Source organism: Centrocercus urophasianus, unplaced genomic scaffold, assembly GCF_019232065.1.
Source record: "Centrocercus urophasianus isolate 14NV4802_14NV808 unplaced genomic scaffold, USGS_Curo_1.0 seq_10, whole genome shotgun sequence".
NCBI lineage: Eukaryota > Metazoa > Chordata > Aves > Galliformes > Phasianidae > Centrocercus > Centrocercus urophasianus.
In genome coordinates, this window is record NW_024884142.1 from 93697177 (window position 1) to 93713262 (window position 16086).

The 16086-nt window shown below is 46.4% G+C and overlaps 1 protein-coding gene across 1 annotated transcript in view; it reads left to right on the plus strand.

Moving 5' to 3' along the window:
• Positions 1-16086, plus strand: part of GALNT14 (polypeptide N-acetylgalactosaminyltransferase 14) — a 64321-nt gene that overhangs the window by 16295 nt on the left and 31940 nt on the right. The window contains exon 2 of the mRNA XM_042820718.1: positions 5990-6159. Within this exon, the coding sequence (XP_042676652.1) occupies positions 5990-6159 (170 nt within the window). The remainder of the gene's footprint in view (positions 1-5989; positions 6160-16086) is intronic.

The window sequence follows — 16086 nt, forward strand, 5'->3', positions numbered from 1 at the left end:
GGATGAAGAGCATCTTTTGGACTGGGAACTCAAGGGAGTCAATAGCTGTGTGTTGCTTCCAGAGGTCAGCAGTATGAACCTTGGGTTTAGGAGAGACAGACAGAGAAGTGGAAGCTCTGTTCTTGCAGCTCTACTGCATGTTGCTAAAGACTGGAAGAAGAGTCGACATCTTAGCATGGTTTTGGCAAAGGCAAAGCAAATACCAATTGCATCTGTGAACCCTCATGCCTCATGCATAGTGGGGGATGCAATGGATAAGAAGACATTGGGTTTCTGCTCTTTGAAGGGAGAGATATGAGAGACATTCTTATGGGAGGCTCCTTCTGGGTGATGTATAAGTGAAGATCTAATGGAGAATGGGGAAATACAGGAGATAGAACGTTCATAACTGAATGAAAACAGGGCAGGAAAAGATTGCTTTCTTCCAATAAGACCAGAAGTTTGTGCCTGCTAGAAAGGTCTAAGAGAGAAGAGTGGAGAAAGGCAAAAGCATTCTTCTCTATCATCACAGAGAGGAAGAACGATCTGTTTCCATCATGCTGGAAATTACAGAGGTAGACAGATTTTTTTACAGAGGGACTTCTTGTGATCTGGTGTGCAATGCATTGTCTCTGCCCCATGGAAACAAGAGGATGACAGACAAGGAGCACTGTTCACACGTGAAGCTCAGGCCCAGGCTGCCTGCAGGACATGGGGGTATGTTTTAACCTGGCACCACTGCTGGTACCCAAGTGCTGGTTCATGAACACGCGATGAGACCTTTCTCCTTAGCAAAGCCCTGGAAACAAAATCTGGCCTTTCATGAAATAAATGAATCTGTCATTTTTATCTTCCTGCAACTTAGAGTCTCCTGATTTGCAAATAAATTCCCCATGTTGGTGGCAGCCCTAGCCATCCGTTTAAAATTAAAGCTTTGGTCCCCTTACTGGAAACTGCATCAATAATCCTCTGGCAGCTCTTTGCGCCTTCATCTTTGGCTGGTGAGGTCGGCAAATACAAGCTCCTGAAGGGTGTTGTGAACCCTGTGCATCATTTATTGAGGATACAAATGGAAAATGCACAGAGTGCTGGTCCTAGCTGTGATCTACCTAAACACGGTCCAGCTGCCTCAGCTCTGGAATGGCTCCTTGTGCCATATCAATGGCCAGCAGCCTACTCTATGCCCAGATGAGCATGGGGACACTGAGGCATTGGAAATCCAGGTCAAGACCCACAACAGGAATATTTCCATCCAGGCAGTGCTTACAGACTTAAGTTCTCGAAGGCCAAGTCCTTTGCTATGGCCATTTTCCAGCAAGGGTAATGACAACATGGCCCTGGCTTCAGGGTCGTGGGTAAGTGGGACACTTACTGGAAGGTCCTCAGGGACTCGTGCTCCTGCTGAGCTGGCAAAAGGAGGCAGTGCTCTGTCTTTTGAAGACAGCTGTGTGTGTGAGAGAGACCAGGCACAGGCAGGAAAAGGTCACTTGCAGCAAGCTCAGTGATGAATGATTAGAGATTCTCTAGGGACTCAAGTCAGAGGACAGACTTTGCTAGAAAAATGCTTTGTCTTAATTAGGTATCTGTATTAATATTTGATCTGATATTTAGTTTTTTTCTTCCCCCAGCCTGAATGGTCTCAGCTCTGCTGAGAGATACTGAATCACCTCCAAGCGATGGGAGGTCCTTGGCACTGCTCTGCATCCTCACCTGAGATAACCCTTCAGGGTCTACCCCATGGAGCTGTGCCCACCAAGGTGTACCTGTGCCCAGGTACTTCAGCAAGTGTCACAGCCCTCAAACTGAGGAGTTGGAGCTGAAGTCTTCACAGGGCAGAAGGCTGTGAAGGGCAGGTGACAGCCTGGGATCAGAGCTGCCTCCCTTTCTGGCACGTGTTTGGTGTCAGCACAAAGCTGATGAAGAAGGCCCTGAGCCAAAGAGGTGCTTAAGCGAGCGCTTAAGAGTTAAGCGTTTAAACAGTGACTTCTGTGGGCTCATACAAATGCCTGCAGTTGGCTAACTTTGTACTGAAGGGCTCGGATTGCTTATAGGAGGGAAAGCAGAAGGAGGGGTGGGTCCTGTGCCAGTCCCCCAGCTGCTGCACAGTACCTGGATCTCCCCAGAACGGCACTGTGGGCACAAAGCCTGGTCTCAGGTGATGCACAGCCCACTTCTGGGACCACCACATGAGGCAGAGTGTGGCCTTGTAGCCGTGCCTGTCGCTGCAGGTTGGGATGGGGCTATCAGAATATGGACTAGAGCACAGAAAAAAATATATCCCAAAGTGTGACTTGCACCTTGATGCTCAGCTTTTTCAAGTGCCCCATGTGCGGTCCCACCCTGCATTTGAGCAAGTCCCATTGGGATGTTCGGGGAGATGGGGAGGCAGCGTGATGCCCTGCTGCTTTCTCCTGCTGGGGCTGCTGTCCCTCTTAGTGCCTGCTTGGGCACCAGGGCACAGGGAAGGATGAGCCCTACTCTGTTTGAAGTGTTATACATAATCCCTTCAGATGGCATTAGCGCCTTGGACAGCAGCAGCCCTATAATCAAGCCTTCCGTTCACAGGGGCCCAGCGCTTTGGCATGATGTTTAAATCTCATTTGTGTAATGCCTGGCTGCAATTCCTGCCAAAGGATTACCCTCTTTCTTTGGTGTCCCTGAGCAGCAGCACACACAGAGTTCGAATTGTTGTGGACTGGAGTGACATGCCTCAGGATATCGGGATCCCTAGAGGCTGCTTGCACCAAATGGAGAGGAGTTTTCCCTTGTTTACTGGAGCTGCTGCTAGGCTGATGTATTTTTAAATTTCTCCTGTCCTCCTTTTTATTAATGCCCAAGTCCCAGGAAAGCCTCAGAGATGAACACTTGGTGAGGGGTTGGGGAGGCGTGATCCTACCTAAGGAAGAGAGGCTGCAGCTCCTCAGAGAGCAAGGCTCTCTGTTGATGTGCTGATGTTTATGATCGTGTCACAGTGCAACGACATGCCTTGTTTCTGCTCGTGCTCCCAGCTCTCCAAGTGACTGAGCCAGACCCCAAGATGGAGAGCAAGCACAGAATGCCTGTGTGAAACCCTGTGCCTTGTGCCTGTCCTGCTTGTGTGAGTCTAAATGGAGCCAAAACAAAAACAACTTTTATTTTAGCAAAGGCTTATGTTCTCTATTTTAAGCCAGTAAACATCGCAATGGACTGAATCAGGAGCCACTTTTAGTTCCTGCTGCCCACTACCTTTCCTCCTTGGCACCCACCTGGGCTAGATGGAATGCCTTTCCTGCTCTCCCAACTGCTTTCAGCTCAGGAATGATCTATGTAGTGATTTTCAGTGGATGGTTTTTTTTTTTCCATATGTATTTCCTTATTAACTCTCCAAGCTCCCTGCTCTGGACAGGACAGTTCATTTTGCAAACCTTCAGCCCGTATCTGGGGGCAGAACTATTCTGGAGTATGCCTCATGCCCTAAGCAGCCAAGGATGCTTGTCCCTCCTTCCTTCTCCAGTGATCCCTGGTTTACTGTAATCACACAGTTATTATGCCATTAATATGTCATATTCAGGGAAATCCACATAAACAAAGCACTAATGGTTGCCAGAAGATTGTATTCTTAGCAGCTAATGACCTGCTATTCCTCCACAGCACCACTGCCCCTTCTTTTGTTCCTGATCCATTATTTAAGCAGGAGATGACAAAATACACCTTTGCACCCAGTGCCATTGAAGTGGAAAATCACCCCTGTGCTTGATCTTGGTTTGTTGTTTGACCTCTTATTTGCTGTTGTTGGGATTTGGGGGTATTTTTGACAGGAGAAAGTTCTCCCTGATTCTCGCTTGGGAGCATCCCTGCCACATGATGGGATGCAGTTGATGTTCTCTGCAGTGGGTAAGAAAATGCAACAGAGGCATTGCAGGGTGCAGCATGGAGGAGAGAGTGAGCTTCATAGCACTTGTGGCCAGAGCTACTCATTTTTTTGATATCTTTTTCTACTCTTTCCTGTGGATTCATTCAGTCTCTCAAACTCTTTAAGCACTGAGTGTTTCCTATAATTAATACTAGCCATTAAATTGCAGTGCTAAAAGAGAAATTACCTAATTCCAAGGAAAAACAATGAAAATTTATTACTTGTACATGAGAGAAAATGAATTTGAAGCTTAGGGAGAGGAGCGCTGTGGAAGATAGAAAGGCAAGAAGAGTATTGACTTAATTCTTTTCTAGTGCAGGGCAATTTGGCTTCTAAAGTGAGTTAGATCACAATAAATTAAGTTCAGATTTCTGCACATCAGTTAAGTAATTCCTAAGACAGGACTCTAGAGCAAGGAAGAGGTGATAATATGTGAGGGAAATATTACAATTAAGACCTCATCCAGTGACCCAGAACTGATGTCCTGTCTCTAGGTGGGTGAAGCAGATGAATCAAAGTGGGCTGGCGAGTTTCAGGAGGAAATGTTGCAGGGGTATTGGGTGTTCACCACAGAGATGCTCCAAGTGTGCAGCTGGGCTGGGGATAGCTAGCAAACAGCATTTTCCTGACCCACAGCAGCCTTCTCACTCGAGCTTGTTGGAGCCTTTCCTGAATGGTGTGTGTCCAGCTGCTCTAAGCCAATTGGATTTAATTGGCATTTAAATATATAGAGAGACATCTAACGGCCTTAAGTGCTCTGTGACCACTTTTAAAATCCATTTCTCAAATCAAGTTTGATTTCTTTTTTTAAAAAAACTGGTTCTGCTTTTCTTTCTACCATTAAAATTTAGGTGGCAGTTGTTTTAACAGAGCAAGTCCTCCCAGGGGAAATCTTTATAAACTCGAGGGCTTTGGTGGACCTTTGGTGCAATCGGCTTGCTTTTCCCTCATCTTTTACGCGGCAGTAAATCATGTTTTGCAAGATGCCTCAGAAAAAACATCAACAATATTTACACCCCGTCTACATTGGTCCTCCTGAAAACCTACAGATGGTTTACGTACATTCCTCTGCTCGTAAACCTGCTGGGTGCGGTGACCTGATCATTTTAATAACTCTCTCCCAGTCTTTGAGGGCTTTCTCCTGATCCAGCTGGTAGTTCAGGGCTTTCTTTGTGTCATGCAGCAGGATAAATTCTGGAGGAACTCCAAATACAGCTGTGAGGTCAAGCTACAGGGGAATAACTACCCCATACCTACAAGGCCCTGTAGCCCCGCTCTACCACGAGTTGGGGGAGAGTCCCTTGAAGTGGGGTGCTTGTTGGGTACTGTGCTCTGGGGATGTGCTGCAGCAGTGCTGGTGGTTGGCTGATGAGCAGCAGCTGGGGCTCCCTCCTCCCTGTCCTGTTAACACAGTGAGCGCACTGTCGCATGTGAGTAAAATCAATTACAGGATAAAAATCACCCGTCTCAAAAGCTTCGTTTTCACTATTAGCAGGCAAAATCTCCTTTGAGATGGTGTTAACAGAAAAAAAAAAAAAAAAAAAGAAAAAAAAGAGGGGGGAAAAAAAGAAAAAAAAAAAAGGAGTAAAGATCAATTATTGGATAAGATCACAATTTTCTTAGGGGCTGAGCCATCTGTAAATGTTTGAATCTCTCTGCATTGCATGTTGAGATCAAAGAGCCTGTGCTGCTGGAATGATGCGATCTTATCAGCACTGTCTTGCACTCGCTGGCCTGGTGCCAAAGAAGCTTCTCTGTCCTTTTTGCTTGGCACCCCAGGAGGGCATGGCGTGGCAGGGCTGCAGGTCTTTGCGTCTGTCTGCTTTTGCTGAGACCATGCTGCTAGAGAGCGGGACCCACCAGTGGTGGGGGTGTTTGGTTAGAAATTAATCATTTCAAACTCCAAAGACCAAATTCTCTTTAACACGTCGCTACAGGACTGCAGGGGAAAAGAAAACAAGAAAAGAAACAAAGAAAAAAAGAACCAACAAAAAACAAAGGCTTAACTAGGCTCACTGTTAGCATCTTCCAGCGACGCCTGGCTCGGGGCTGCCCAACCTCTGGAGCGGGGCCGGGTGCTCCTTCCTGTCTCTAATGGGGCTGACTTTGTGCGCGCAGGGCTCCGAGGCGGACTGGGACGACCTGTGGGATCAGTTTGAAGAGCGGAGATACCTGAGCGCTCGGAAGTGGAAGGGCGGAGAGGACCCGTACCGGCTCCATGCCTTTAACCAGCGGGAGAGCGAGAGGATGCCCAGTGACCGTGCCGTCCGTGACACCCGCCACCACAGGTTCTGCCCACAATGCCCTCCCTCCCCTGGGATGCCAGGCACTGCGGGGGGACCACAGCTCTGCTGGGGGGGTTAGGGCAGGGGCACGGAGAGGTGTGCGCAGCAAGGAGACGCGCTTGCCCCTAGGATGTGAAGTAGTGGCCTTAGGTTGCATACAGAAGATTCACATTGAGTATTAAGAAAACTCTTCGCAGAAAGAACAGTGAGGCGGTGGCAGAGGCTGCACAGGGAGGTGGTGGAGTCACCGTCCCTGGAGGTGCTCAAGAACCATGGAGATGTGGCACTGAGGGACGTGGTGATTGAGTGATATTGATGGTAGGTGGATGGTTGGAGTAGGTGATATGAGAGGTCTTTTCCAACCATAATAGCTCTATGAGCCTATGATTTAAGGGCATCCTAGGATTCACAGAGAAATCAGGAGAAGTGGCAATGGCAATGTTATTCAGTCTTCTGTATTTTCCTCATCTCCTTCAAGAAATCTTGTTATATGGGCAGATAGTAGTGTTCTGCTTCCTTGATTTGAGGATGTTAGAGGGGGATCTGGGCTTTTAGACTGGGTTTTGTTCTGGCTGGGTTGTATTCTTAAAATCAAATATTTCACTTAAATTGATTTATTGTCAGGTGTAGTAATCCTGAATCTATCAATTAAAAACATTACTTCCCATGTAAATGCATTATTCCAAGATCATAAGAAGAGAAAGAAAAAACTTTTTTTTTCTCTCCAGAAAAGCAGGATAAGTTTGTGCGATATATAGCTGCAGCAGTGGGTGTGCAGGAGCACATCACTGTGATGGGCATAGCCTTTGCTGGTGCTGGGAACTCTTGTCTTGTGAAGGAGGCCCTGAGATTGTGCAAATGGATGGAACAGCTGCTCAGCAACTGTTTTTCTCTACAGAGGGAGGAGTTCATGGGGGGCTGTAAGAGTCTATTGTGGAGTGAACGGGAGAGGTAAGAACTTATTGGAGCTGCTGAAAGAAATAACCCAGCATGGTGGTAAAAACATATCCTTTGGCACCCAAAAATTCTCTTCAGCACTTTGGTTGAAATGCTGAAATGACAACAGCTCTCCAGCCCTATAATAGTCAATAGTGCTTACTTATTTATTTATTAATACTATTTGTTTTCCTAGCCCTTTTTCATAGTAAGGAGTAGAAGCTCCTTTCTCCAGAATGGGGCTAACAGCCTTGATGGACACTTATTAGAGTAGATCAGAGAGTGAGCGTGCTATTCCTGGAGAGAATTAACCCCAAGGTTATTAACCATCTGCCCTACTAAGAAAGAAGGTAGACTCAGTTGCCCCCTGGCTGCACCCCAGCTGTGGTGACAGCCACCTTGTTCCCAGGCATGTGGAAAGAAAAGTTAAGAAAAAAGTGAGGGCACAGCATGTGGGAGGGGCTGGTGCTAATTGCATTTGTTTCCAGTTTCTTTAATGCAGTAAATGGATTCTGATTTCTTGAATACATCTGAGTGGTGCTGTAGATGTTGTACGATTAGCCAAGGGGTAGAGAGCAGTTACAGAGGAAATGGCTGCTGGAGATCTGGGAGACATGGGTGCAAAAAAGGCTGATGGAGGAAGAGGGAAAGGTCCTGGCGTGGTGGCCTGGGGGAAGATGGAAATGCAGAGTGCAAAACATCCCACATAGAAGAAAATGTTTACTCAGAACACATGTGATTGAGGAGCTGTTGCAGCTGGTGCTTCAGCTGTTCATGAGGGGAGCTGCATCCTACAATGTGCCTTGCTCCAGTGCATCGCTGTGCAAAGAGCCATGCCAAGGGGCTCCCAGCTGCCATCCCCAAAGAGGCTCATGTGAGGGGCAGGAGGCCTTAGGGACACTTGTTCACCTCTAAAGCACGTCCTTGGGGTGAGCAGGTCTCCTACAGTCTCTCAGCCAAGTGTTGGTGCCCAAAACAGAATGCTCTGCTCTCACACCAGGTTTTCAGGTTTTGCTTTAATTGCATTCCTGGTTATGCACCAAGCAAGCTCTTGGACCACATGAAGGGATGGCTTTCCCAAGGGAAGGGCAATGCAGCATCCTGTGATGGTTATCCCATCCCCACCAAGAGTCAAGACTAAGAAAGTCCCATGCTCACAACAGCAGCTTGAGCCCAGGTGCAGGTTGTACGTCTGAGCTGTGCATGAGCATTGCTTGTTGCTGGGGTAGGTGGCTGATCTCTTTAGCTGTTGTGGTCACAGGCTGCTTGGGATACCTCGATGCCACTTCTTACCTTTAGCAGCAGTTGAGTTGCCATCGTATAATTACAGAATGACTTGGGTCAGAAGGGACCCTAAAGCCCCCCCCGACTGTAAACCCCACTGTGGGCAGGGCTGCCCCCACCAGCTCAGGCTGCCCAAGGCCCATCCAACCTGGCCTTGGGCACCTCCAGGGATGGGGCACCACAGCTCTGGGCAGCAGTGCCATGCATAGGGAGCGTATCTTAGCTTTTCAGCATGGCTCATTTCAGCATGGCTAGTTTTGGAAGTTGACAGAGAGTGTGCCTTATCTGAAGCAGAAGAACTAGCCTGAGCAGGGATTTCTGCTCACTGTTGAAGTGAAGCAGATAGATAAAACTGGGGACAAGATCAACAGGTGTTGCAGCAGTGTTCTGGAGATGTAAGAACTTCCAGCAGACTTTGCTAACAACTGCAATGTGTTTAAGTGTACAAAGGATGTCAGCCAGCCTCAGGCATCCCCTACTGCCTGTTTTATTCTATTCCCCCTGCTTCTACTTCTGCAGCTCCAATACAGGTTCTGTAGTGTTGTCTTGAGCTGACAGAGCATGGAGGACAAAGACGGAGCCCTGCTCAATTCTGGCACAAGGCAATAATCCTCTGAATTTCTGAAGCTGCCTGAGTCCCAAGTGTTTTATGAGAGGCCATATCTTCCTGGCTGAGCTTGAATTTTACAACTGCTGGAGGGGGTATATTTGTGTGCATATGTGCATGTCTGAGAAAAAGCAAGCAGCTGCTCAAATCGAGCTGTGGTTGAGAAGAGAGCCTTGCAGGCATGCTGGCAGGTTTGGAGATTGGACATAGCATCATCTGCTGACATGGAGCGTGTTCTCACAGCCATAAACTTGATCACATGGACTTGCCCACCATAAAAATCTTATCTTGCAGTCTGTCATATTCCCTTTGCTTGCAACAACGCATGCCGTAAGATTTTCTTGTTTTTGATGGCATGGCCTTTGATTTAATCTTTCTAAGCTCTCCTTGCACTTCTCACATTGCCCTGTTTTCCTCCAACCTTGCTGCCCACTAGTCCAAAACCATGTTGAGATGACCCAGCATTTCCTTTGATTCTCATCAGTTAGAAGTGCAGTTCCCCGTGCAGGGATATAGGTGTGTCTTGTCTTTTTAATCCCCAGAATCTGAACATAATCTGGAGAGTACAGAAATGCCTCTATGTTTCTCGCTTGGCTTGTTTTAGAGCACAGATAAAGACCTGTGTTGTGCCTTTGCACCTGCATTTCCTGGCTGACAGGATAGAGGTGGGGTTGTGCCCTGCTCTGCTGTCCTCATTGGTACCTGAACTGAAGACCTGAAAAGCAGCTGAGTAGCTAGCATGTGCCTGAAGCTCTTTAACTCCAATCTGGATGTGTCTGGATGCAAAGGGGTATGGCTGTCTTCCTGCTTTTGTGGTTCTTTATTAGCTATCACTTATGATGTCCAAAGCCAGAACGCTGAGAATATTGAGATTTGCAGTTGTTGGCAGCTAAGCAAAGAGGGCAGCACAGGCCTTCCTTGCTATTAATCAGAAATAAGCACTTCATAAAATCGTAAAATAATTCGGCTTGGAAGAAAACCGCAGATCAGCCTCCTGGCTATGAAATCGGACCAGGTTTCTTTGCTGTTGCAGAAACCACTGTGACCTCTAGGTCTCCTGCCTGTCGTGTGGATCACTGTTTTGCAACACAATTTAAAAACCTTGACTGCAGCACATGTAATTTGTAGCTGCCTCTGATTTGTGTAACGGGCTTTGAAGTTGCTCGAGTAGCCAGCCTTACATTACCCACGTCTGTCCTATCATGCAGACACTGCAGTCACTCACAGTCAGTGCATTTAAATGAGAGGAGGAGGTGATACACATCAAAGCACTCTTGATAAAGCTTCCTGTCCTCACTGCCTGCCGTGCAGTGACTGCACTGCACCGCAACAACTGCTCAGGCTCTGCTGTAGACAAGGCTCAAGCAAACTCAACGTAACGTCCTTGTCTCCACTCTGTGATGCTGCATTAAAAGGGGGAAAATATTAATTTTAGCTAAATTTCCCATTCTCCTGCTTCTGTTGGATCTGGCCTGGAGGTGCTCCACAAAAGGGAAGCAGTTTGTGAGCAGCATCCCTAAATAGCATCCTGGGCTTAATCACCTTTGAGACAGTTGTAATCTAGGCAAGCCCCACTGGCATCAGAGGGAGATTATTCGGTTTCACACTGGTATCAAAGAGATCAAAACCTGCTCAGGGACATGCAGGCTTCCTGAAAACACTTTTATGTTGGTATAGCAAAATTACTCAGCATCAAGCCTTGAGTGAAGTGCTTTGAAGTACTGGAGGTTAAAGACTTATCTTCTGCTGCTGTCTCACCCAGGTGTGGGAACAACTGATGGGTCTCCTTGGGGACATGTGGGCTGTGATTTGGGCTGGAAGCATGCAGTCTTGGCCAAGAGCTGGTTATGTGTCCAGGCTCTCATCTTGGCAATGGCTGTGGCCTCACCAGTATGTGTGACAGCATCTGTGACTCTTCCTGCCCTGTTTTTGCTGTCTGGTGGAGGAGACCTGATGGTTTCTGAGACAGGCTGATGGCTTTAGGGGACAAAACTCAATGAATGCAATCATCTTTTTCAAATAGCTATTTTTACTTTATATCATTTTTGAAGCTTTTTTTTTTTTTTTTTTTTTTCCATTTAGTGGAAAGAAGTGTTGAGAAGGGGCTATATAAAATGTGATTTAGTGGGCTTAAGCATTGAGAAGTTCTATCTCCCCTGAGATAGCTTTAAGCAGAAATGTTACTGGGATAAGATGCTGCAGCAGGGGCAGTTAAGGGACAGGGTTGGTTATGAATTGATCACAGATACTGTAGGGAAATGGCAAATGATGATTATTCTGCAGTTGTGGATTTGAAGTCCTATTTCTCCCCTTCTTTTTCTTTCTCCTAAGCGAAAAGGATGAGGGTGACCCTTGGGAAGGAGTTCAGAAGTGAGATAGGCTGTGTAAGGATCTGATGGAAATATACAGGCGAATGTTCTGAATGCATGAGGATGTGCTGCTTAAGGGGCTGTTACTCATTTCTTCTGGAGGGCAAAGCTAGTCATATCGGAAAGTACAGGAAAGAGCTGTGCTGGGAGAGTGAATTATGGCTCCTGTCTGTACAGCAAGGAGAAACTGCTCCTGAGCTGCATGTTCTTGGCTAAAAGCTTTCTGTAGGATGTGGGGGATCAGCAGAGCCTGCCAGGCCCTGCAGACCCCTGCTTACAGAGCCCAGGTCCTGGCAGAGAGGAGATTCTGGGCTGACCTAGCCAACACTGGGTTATAACATGGATTTCACATCTCCTACGCCTTATGTTCATTCAAGTTGTCCCCTGTGCCAGCCCTGCATTGCTTTGCTGGATACAAAGGGTGTTAACAAGGGACAGACATTCTCCTGAGAAGAGTGGAGGAGGCACCTTTAATTTATTTGGACTAGTATTTTGCTTGCCAAAAACTGCTGAGCAAAACAGATGAAAGCAGCTTCTGCCCCTTCCCCAAGTGATAGATTTTCTTCACCGAGGTTATTTTTGTCTTATTTCCCCATGAGGCAGCTTTGATTTTGCTTTGGAAATTCCATACCCTCCCCCACCGCTATTATATTTTGCCAAGAAAACGTGCACAAAATACTTCTGGGTTGATCGAAAGCAATTCTTCCTTTGTTCTTTTTCAATTTCTCCATTCATTCAAGAAAGGTGAAAAAATGAAGTTTGCCTCTCTGCTCTTCTTAGCAGCCTTGTGGGGAGATGATGTGCACTGAATCCTTTGATGAGGACAGCTGGGCATGCAGTGGACTGGGGATTTTCTTGTGCAGATGCTGGGGATCAAGGAGGCTGCCCCAGCACAACCCCAGCTGTAGAGCCCACAGACAAAGTGCTGGAGCTGGTGCTGATAGGCTCTTGGTTGAATCCCATTGCCTCATTCTAAAGTGCCCCCTGTCACTAAGGGCACAGACTAGGAAGAGCAGAAGATGTACAGCCTTTGAAGCAGAGTTTTTCCCATGTTAATATTCCCCTGTGAGTTAGTGCTGAAAAGCAGCTGCGGCTTAGATGTGCTGTCAGCCCAAACTTGAGGTAGTGGTCATCCATCCATCAGTGCCACCTGTCTTTCCAGCCTCTTATCTCTCACTCAGGCCCTCAGGAAATGGATGAGCTGGTACTGCCAAGGCTAATTATTCCTCCAGACAGAAGACATGATAAAATATTAACCTTTTTCAACAACAGAGCCCTAGTTAATTAGATCCACTTCTGTGACACATTCACCCAGAGATAAAAGCTCATCTCCAGGAATCTGCCTGTGTGCAGCGATCTCTCTGTGTGTCATGATGGGAGCAGAAGGTGGGTAGAAGGAGGATGAAGACAGCTGGGAATTTAATAAAAGCCAGTGACCTGCCAGTAGCTGTGCCCTGAGGAAGAACCACTGCATTTTGATGTGAGGATGTGAGCAGCAGATCAACACAAGTGCCACTGCTTTCATCCAAGACGCTGAAGCTCTGCGTGGAGGCAGAGCAGGGGCTGGTCAGATCTGTTCAGCTCATCTTGCTTGGGTTATGGCTATGTTGTCAGTTTGGGGACTATGTCAGTGGACAGGAGTTGGCCAGGTTAGCTGAGTAATGGTGTTTTGCTTGGTTGATTTTTTAAGAAAAATTAAAAACAGGAGTTAGCAATTTCAGGCTAAACCAAAAGTGAAGCTCTTAGAGAATCTGACAGTAAAAATTCAGGAAGATGTAAGGCCTAACTGATCTGTTTTTCTCACCCAGAGAAATCATTTAGATCTCAAATGTTTTTGACGCTCTTAGTCATCTAAAAATGACAGGCTGTATTTAAAGGCAAGCAATTTCTAAAATCAGATAAAAAGAATGTGTTGGATTTCTAGGGAACAAATGATGCAGTGGAGCAGAAGCAATGCTGTGATGCATGCTGGGTCCCCAACATCTGCAGGAGATGTCAGTGGAGAAGCAAAGTACAGCTGTGTTGCACTGGGGAGGGCTGGGAGGCCCTGGGGACCTTTTAATGGCAGGAGGTGGTGGTGGCTTCTGGTGACTCCCAGTGGGTGGGTTTTTAGCACCCATTCCTCTATGGAACACAGTGTCTCCTCCTTGACCTCCAGAAGCCTCCATCCTTATGAGGCAGAGAAAAGATCCTATATTTTTGGAGGAAAGAGAAAGCATGCCCTAAACCATAGCAGGGCCCACGAGTGATTTCAGAGGATGGATATTGCTTCATCACCAAGTGCTTTGGTGCTCCCAGGCTGCCATTGATCACTCCCTGCTAGAGCCTCCCTCTTCCTTTGACTGCTATAACGTATTGACTACTTGCCTTATAATTATTATGTGCCATTGATTACTTTGATAGCTTGCTCTGAGCAATTTTGACAGAATAAAGTTGTTTGTTTTAACTTTCATGCTTGTCGCAGTGTTTCTATTGACCTGATATGTTTACCTAGACTGAAATCGAAGTTGGGTATTAGCAAGCAATGGAACTAATTCTCTGAGGTTGGCTACGGTTGATAGTTTAGGCTGCAAGCAAATTCTTTCTTTTTTCCCCAGCTAACCAGAACTATAAAGTGCTACTCCATCAAAAGCATCAAAAGCACCCTCACTACCTGCGGTGCTTGCATTAAGTCAGGGACTTCCCAACTTCTCATGCTACACTGTCAGTAAGGGGGTTGGGGTGCACAAGGAGCTGGAAGGGAACAGAACCATGACAGCTGACCCAGACTGGCCCAGGAATGTCCCCAACCCTGTGGCATCATGCTGAGCAATAACATGAAGGGAGTTGGCTAGGGAGGCTGCCATTGCTCAGGGACCAACTGGGCATCAGTCAGATAGTGGTGGGAGTTGTATTGTTCATCACTTGCTTTGTTTATTCTTTCTGTTGTTGTTGATTTTTGATTGTTTCTCTTTCCTTTTCTTGCTTTCTTATTAATAGCTGTCCTTATCTCAGCTCACGAGTTGTTTTTTTTTCCCATTTTTTTTTCCCCCATCCTCCTGTATGGAGAGGAAAGTAAGTAACTGGCTGTATGATGCTGAGCCAGGTTAAATCACAATCAGTTGGAGAAACCATATAGGCCCTGAGTCAGTGTGGAGGGCCCAAGAATCCCGAAATATTCATGAGCTTCTTTGAAAATCAAGATGTACAATCTTATTTAACTTGGTTTTCAATGCAGCTATATTATTCTCTCCTTCCATTTGAGTAGATTCTTTTTATTCTCCTCCCCTTTTCCAAAGAATAAAATCCAGTGAATTGTTAATAAATTATTAATGCATCATCTTGTCTGTCGGTTCACAAGCAAGCAGCACATCATGTGCACAGAAGGCTTTTTTTTCCTTCTTGCTTTTCTCCCTTTCTTCAAATGTAGCTGTTGGATTAATTATTTTATTATCCATCTATCAGGGAAAAGAAAGAGAGAAAGGGAAGGAAGGAAGAAAAAGTAGGAAGGAAAGGAAGAAAACCAAAAGAGGGAGCAACTTAAAAGAAATACTAAGTGTGCACCAGCTAAATATAACACTGCTGCAACTGCCAGAAGCTACATAAGAACATCTCCTCCTTGGCCAACCTGCTCTTTGAGTTGAACTCCAGTATCTTTTGGAACTTCCTGGAGGCAGTGTGAGTGATGACCATTCAGGCAGCTCTGATTCCCTGCTAGTGCTGGTGGTTTGGTAGTACGTGTTCTGGGAATTTACTCTACAGCCCAAACTGGTTTGAGACACTGGCAGTGTTTTCCTGATGGTCTTCCTTAGTATTATCCCTCTGCATCTAGTTAACACATACCAAATAATTCCTTGTCAGCTCTGATGTTAACCACTACTGAATATTCATTGCAGGTTGTACTGTGCGTTCTCACCCTTGCTCAAACTTTTTGCATCCTTAGTGGTCTGTTTGACTGGGGATTTTCAAGAAGAACCAAAAATAGTTATGGGGATGACATGTCCTGAAGAAGGCAGCGCTGACCCCCCCCCTGTGTGAACACAGTTACAGTGAACACAACAAGCCTACAGAGTGCTGAGCTAGTTTTCATGATAAAAATATAACAAGAGAAAGCTCTTCTTGGCTTTATTCTTCACTTATGGACTGCTACTGACTTCCAGAAGGGCTCCCATCCTTTTGGTAAGGTACAAATGTATATGTGAATGCATCTTATTTGAGATGTCAGGGCTCTGGGTTGATATAAGAGGGTTGATGTGAGCCCCATGGCTGCAGTGTGGAGGCAAACCCAAACAGTCTGAGGTGCATGCTGGCTAGACCATTCTCCTACACATTTTCAAGGAGAAAAGGGGGGGTTGCACCATGTGTAGTTCATCTGCTGCTCAAAACAAATATGTAGAGAACACGTTGGAAGTGGATGGCAAGTGTCAAGGAAAAAGCACGCTCCAAATGAATGGACCAAGAAAGGCTTAGATGCAGAGTTGGTCTCCAGTCATGCTGTTATCACTGGGCTGCTTGCTCTGTGTTTCCAAGACAGGCTTTGGTGTGCTGAGGGGCACTATGAGCCAATTTAAACGCAAAATGGGTTGAAATGCTCTGGAAGTTGATGTGTTTCCCCTCAGGAAAACCTCTAGGTATGCAGAGTTGGCTGTGCATTGAGTCTATGCGAGTGTTTGATAACTTGGTCAGGAGCAGGAGGGTCTAAACAATCTAAGAGAAATGTCTTCAAACAGTGTCTTTGAAGGTCTGTGAGGTGCT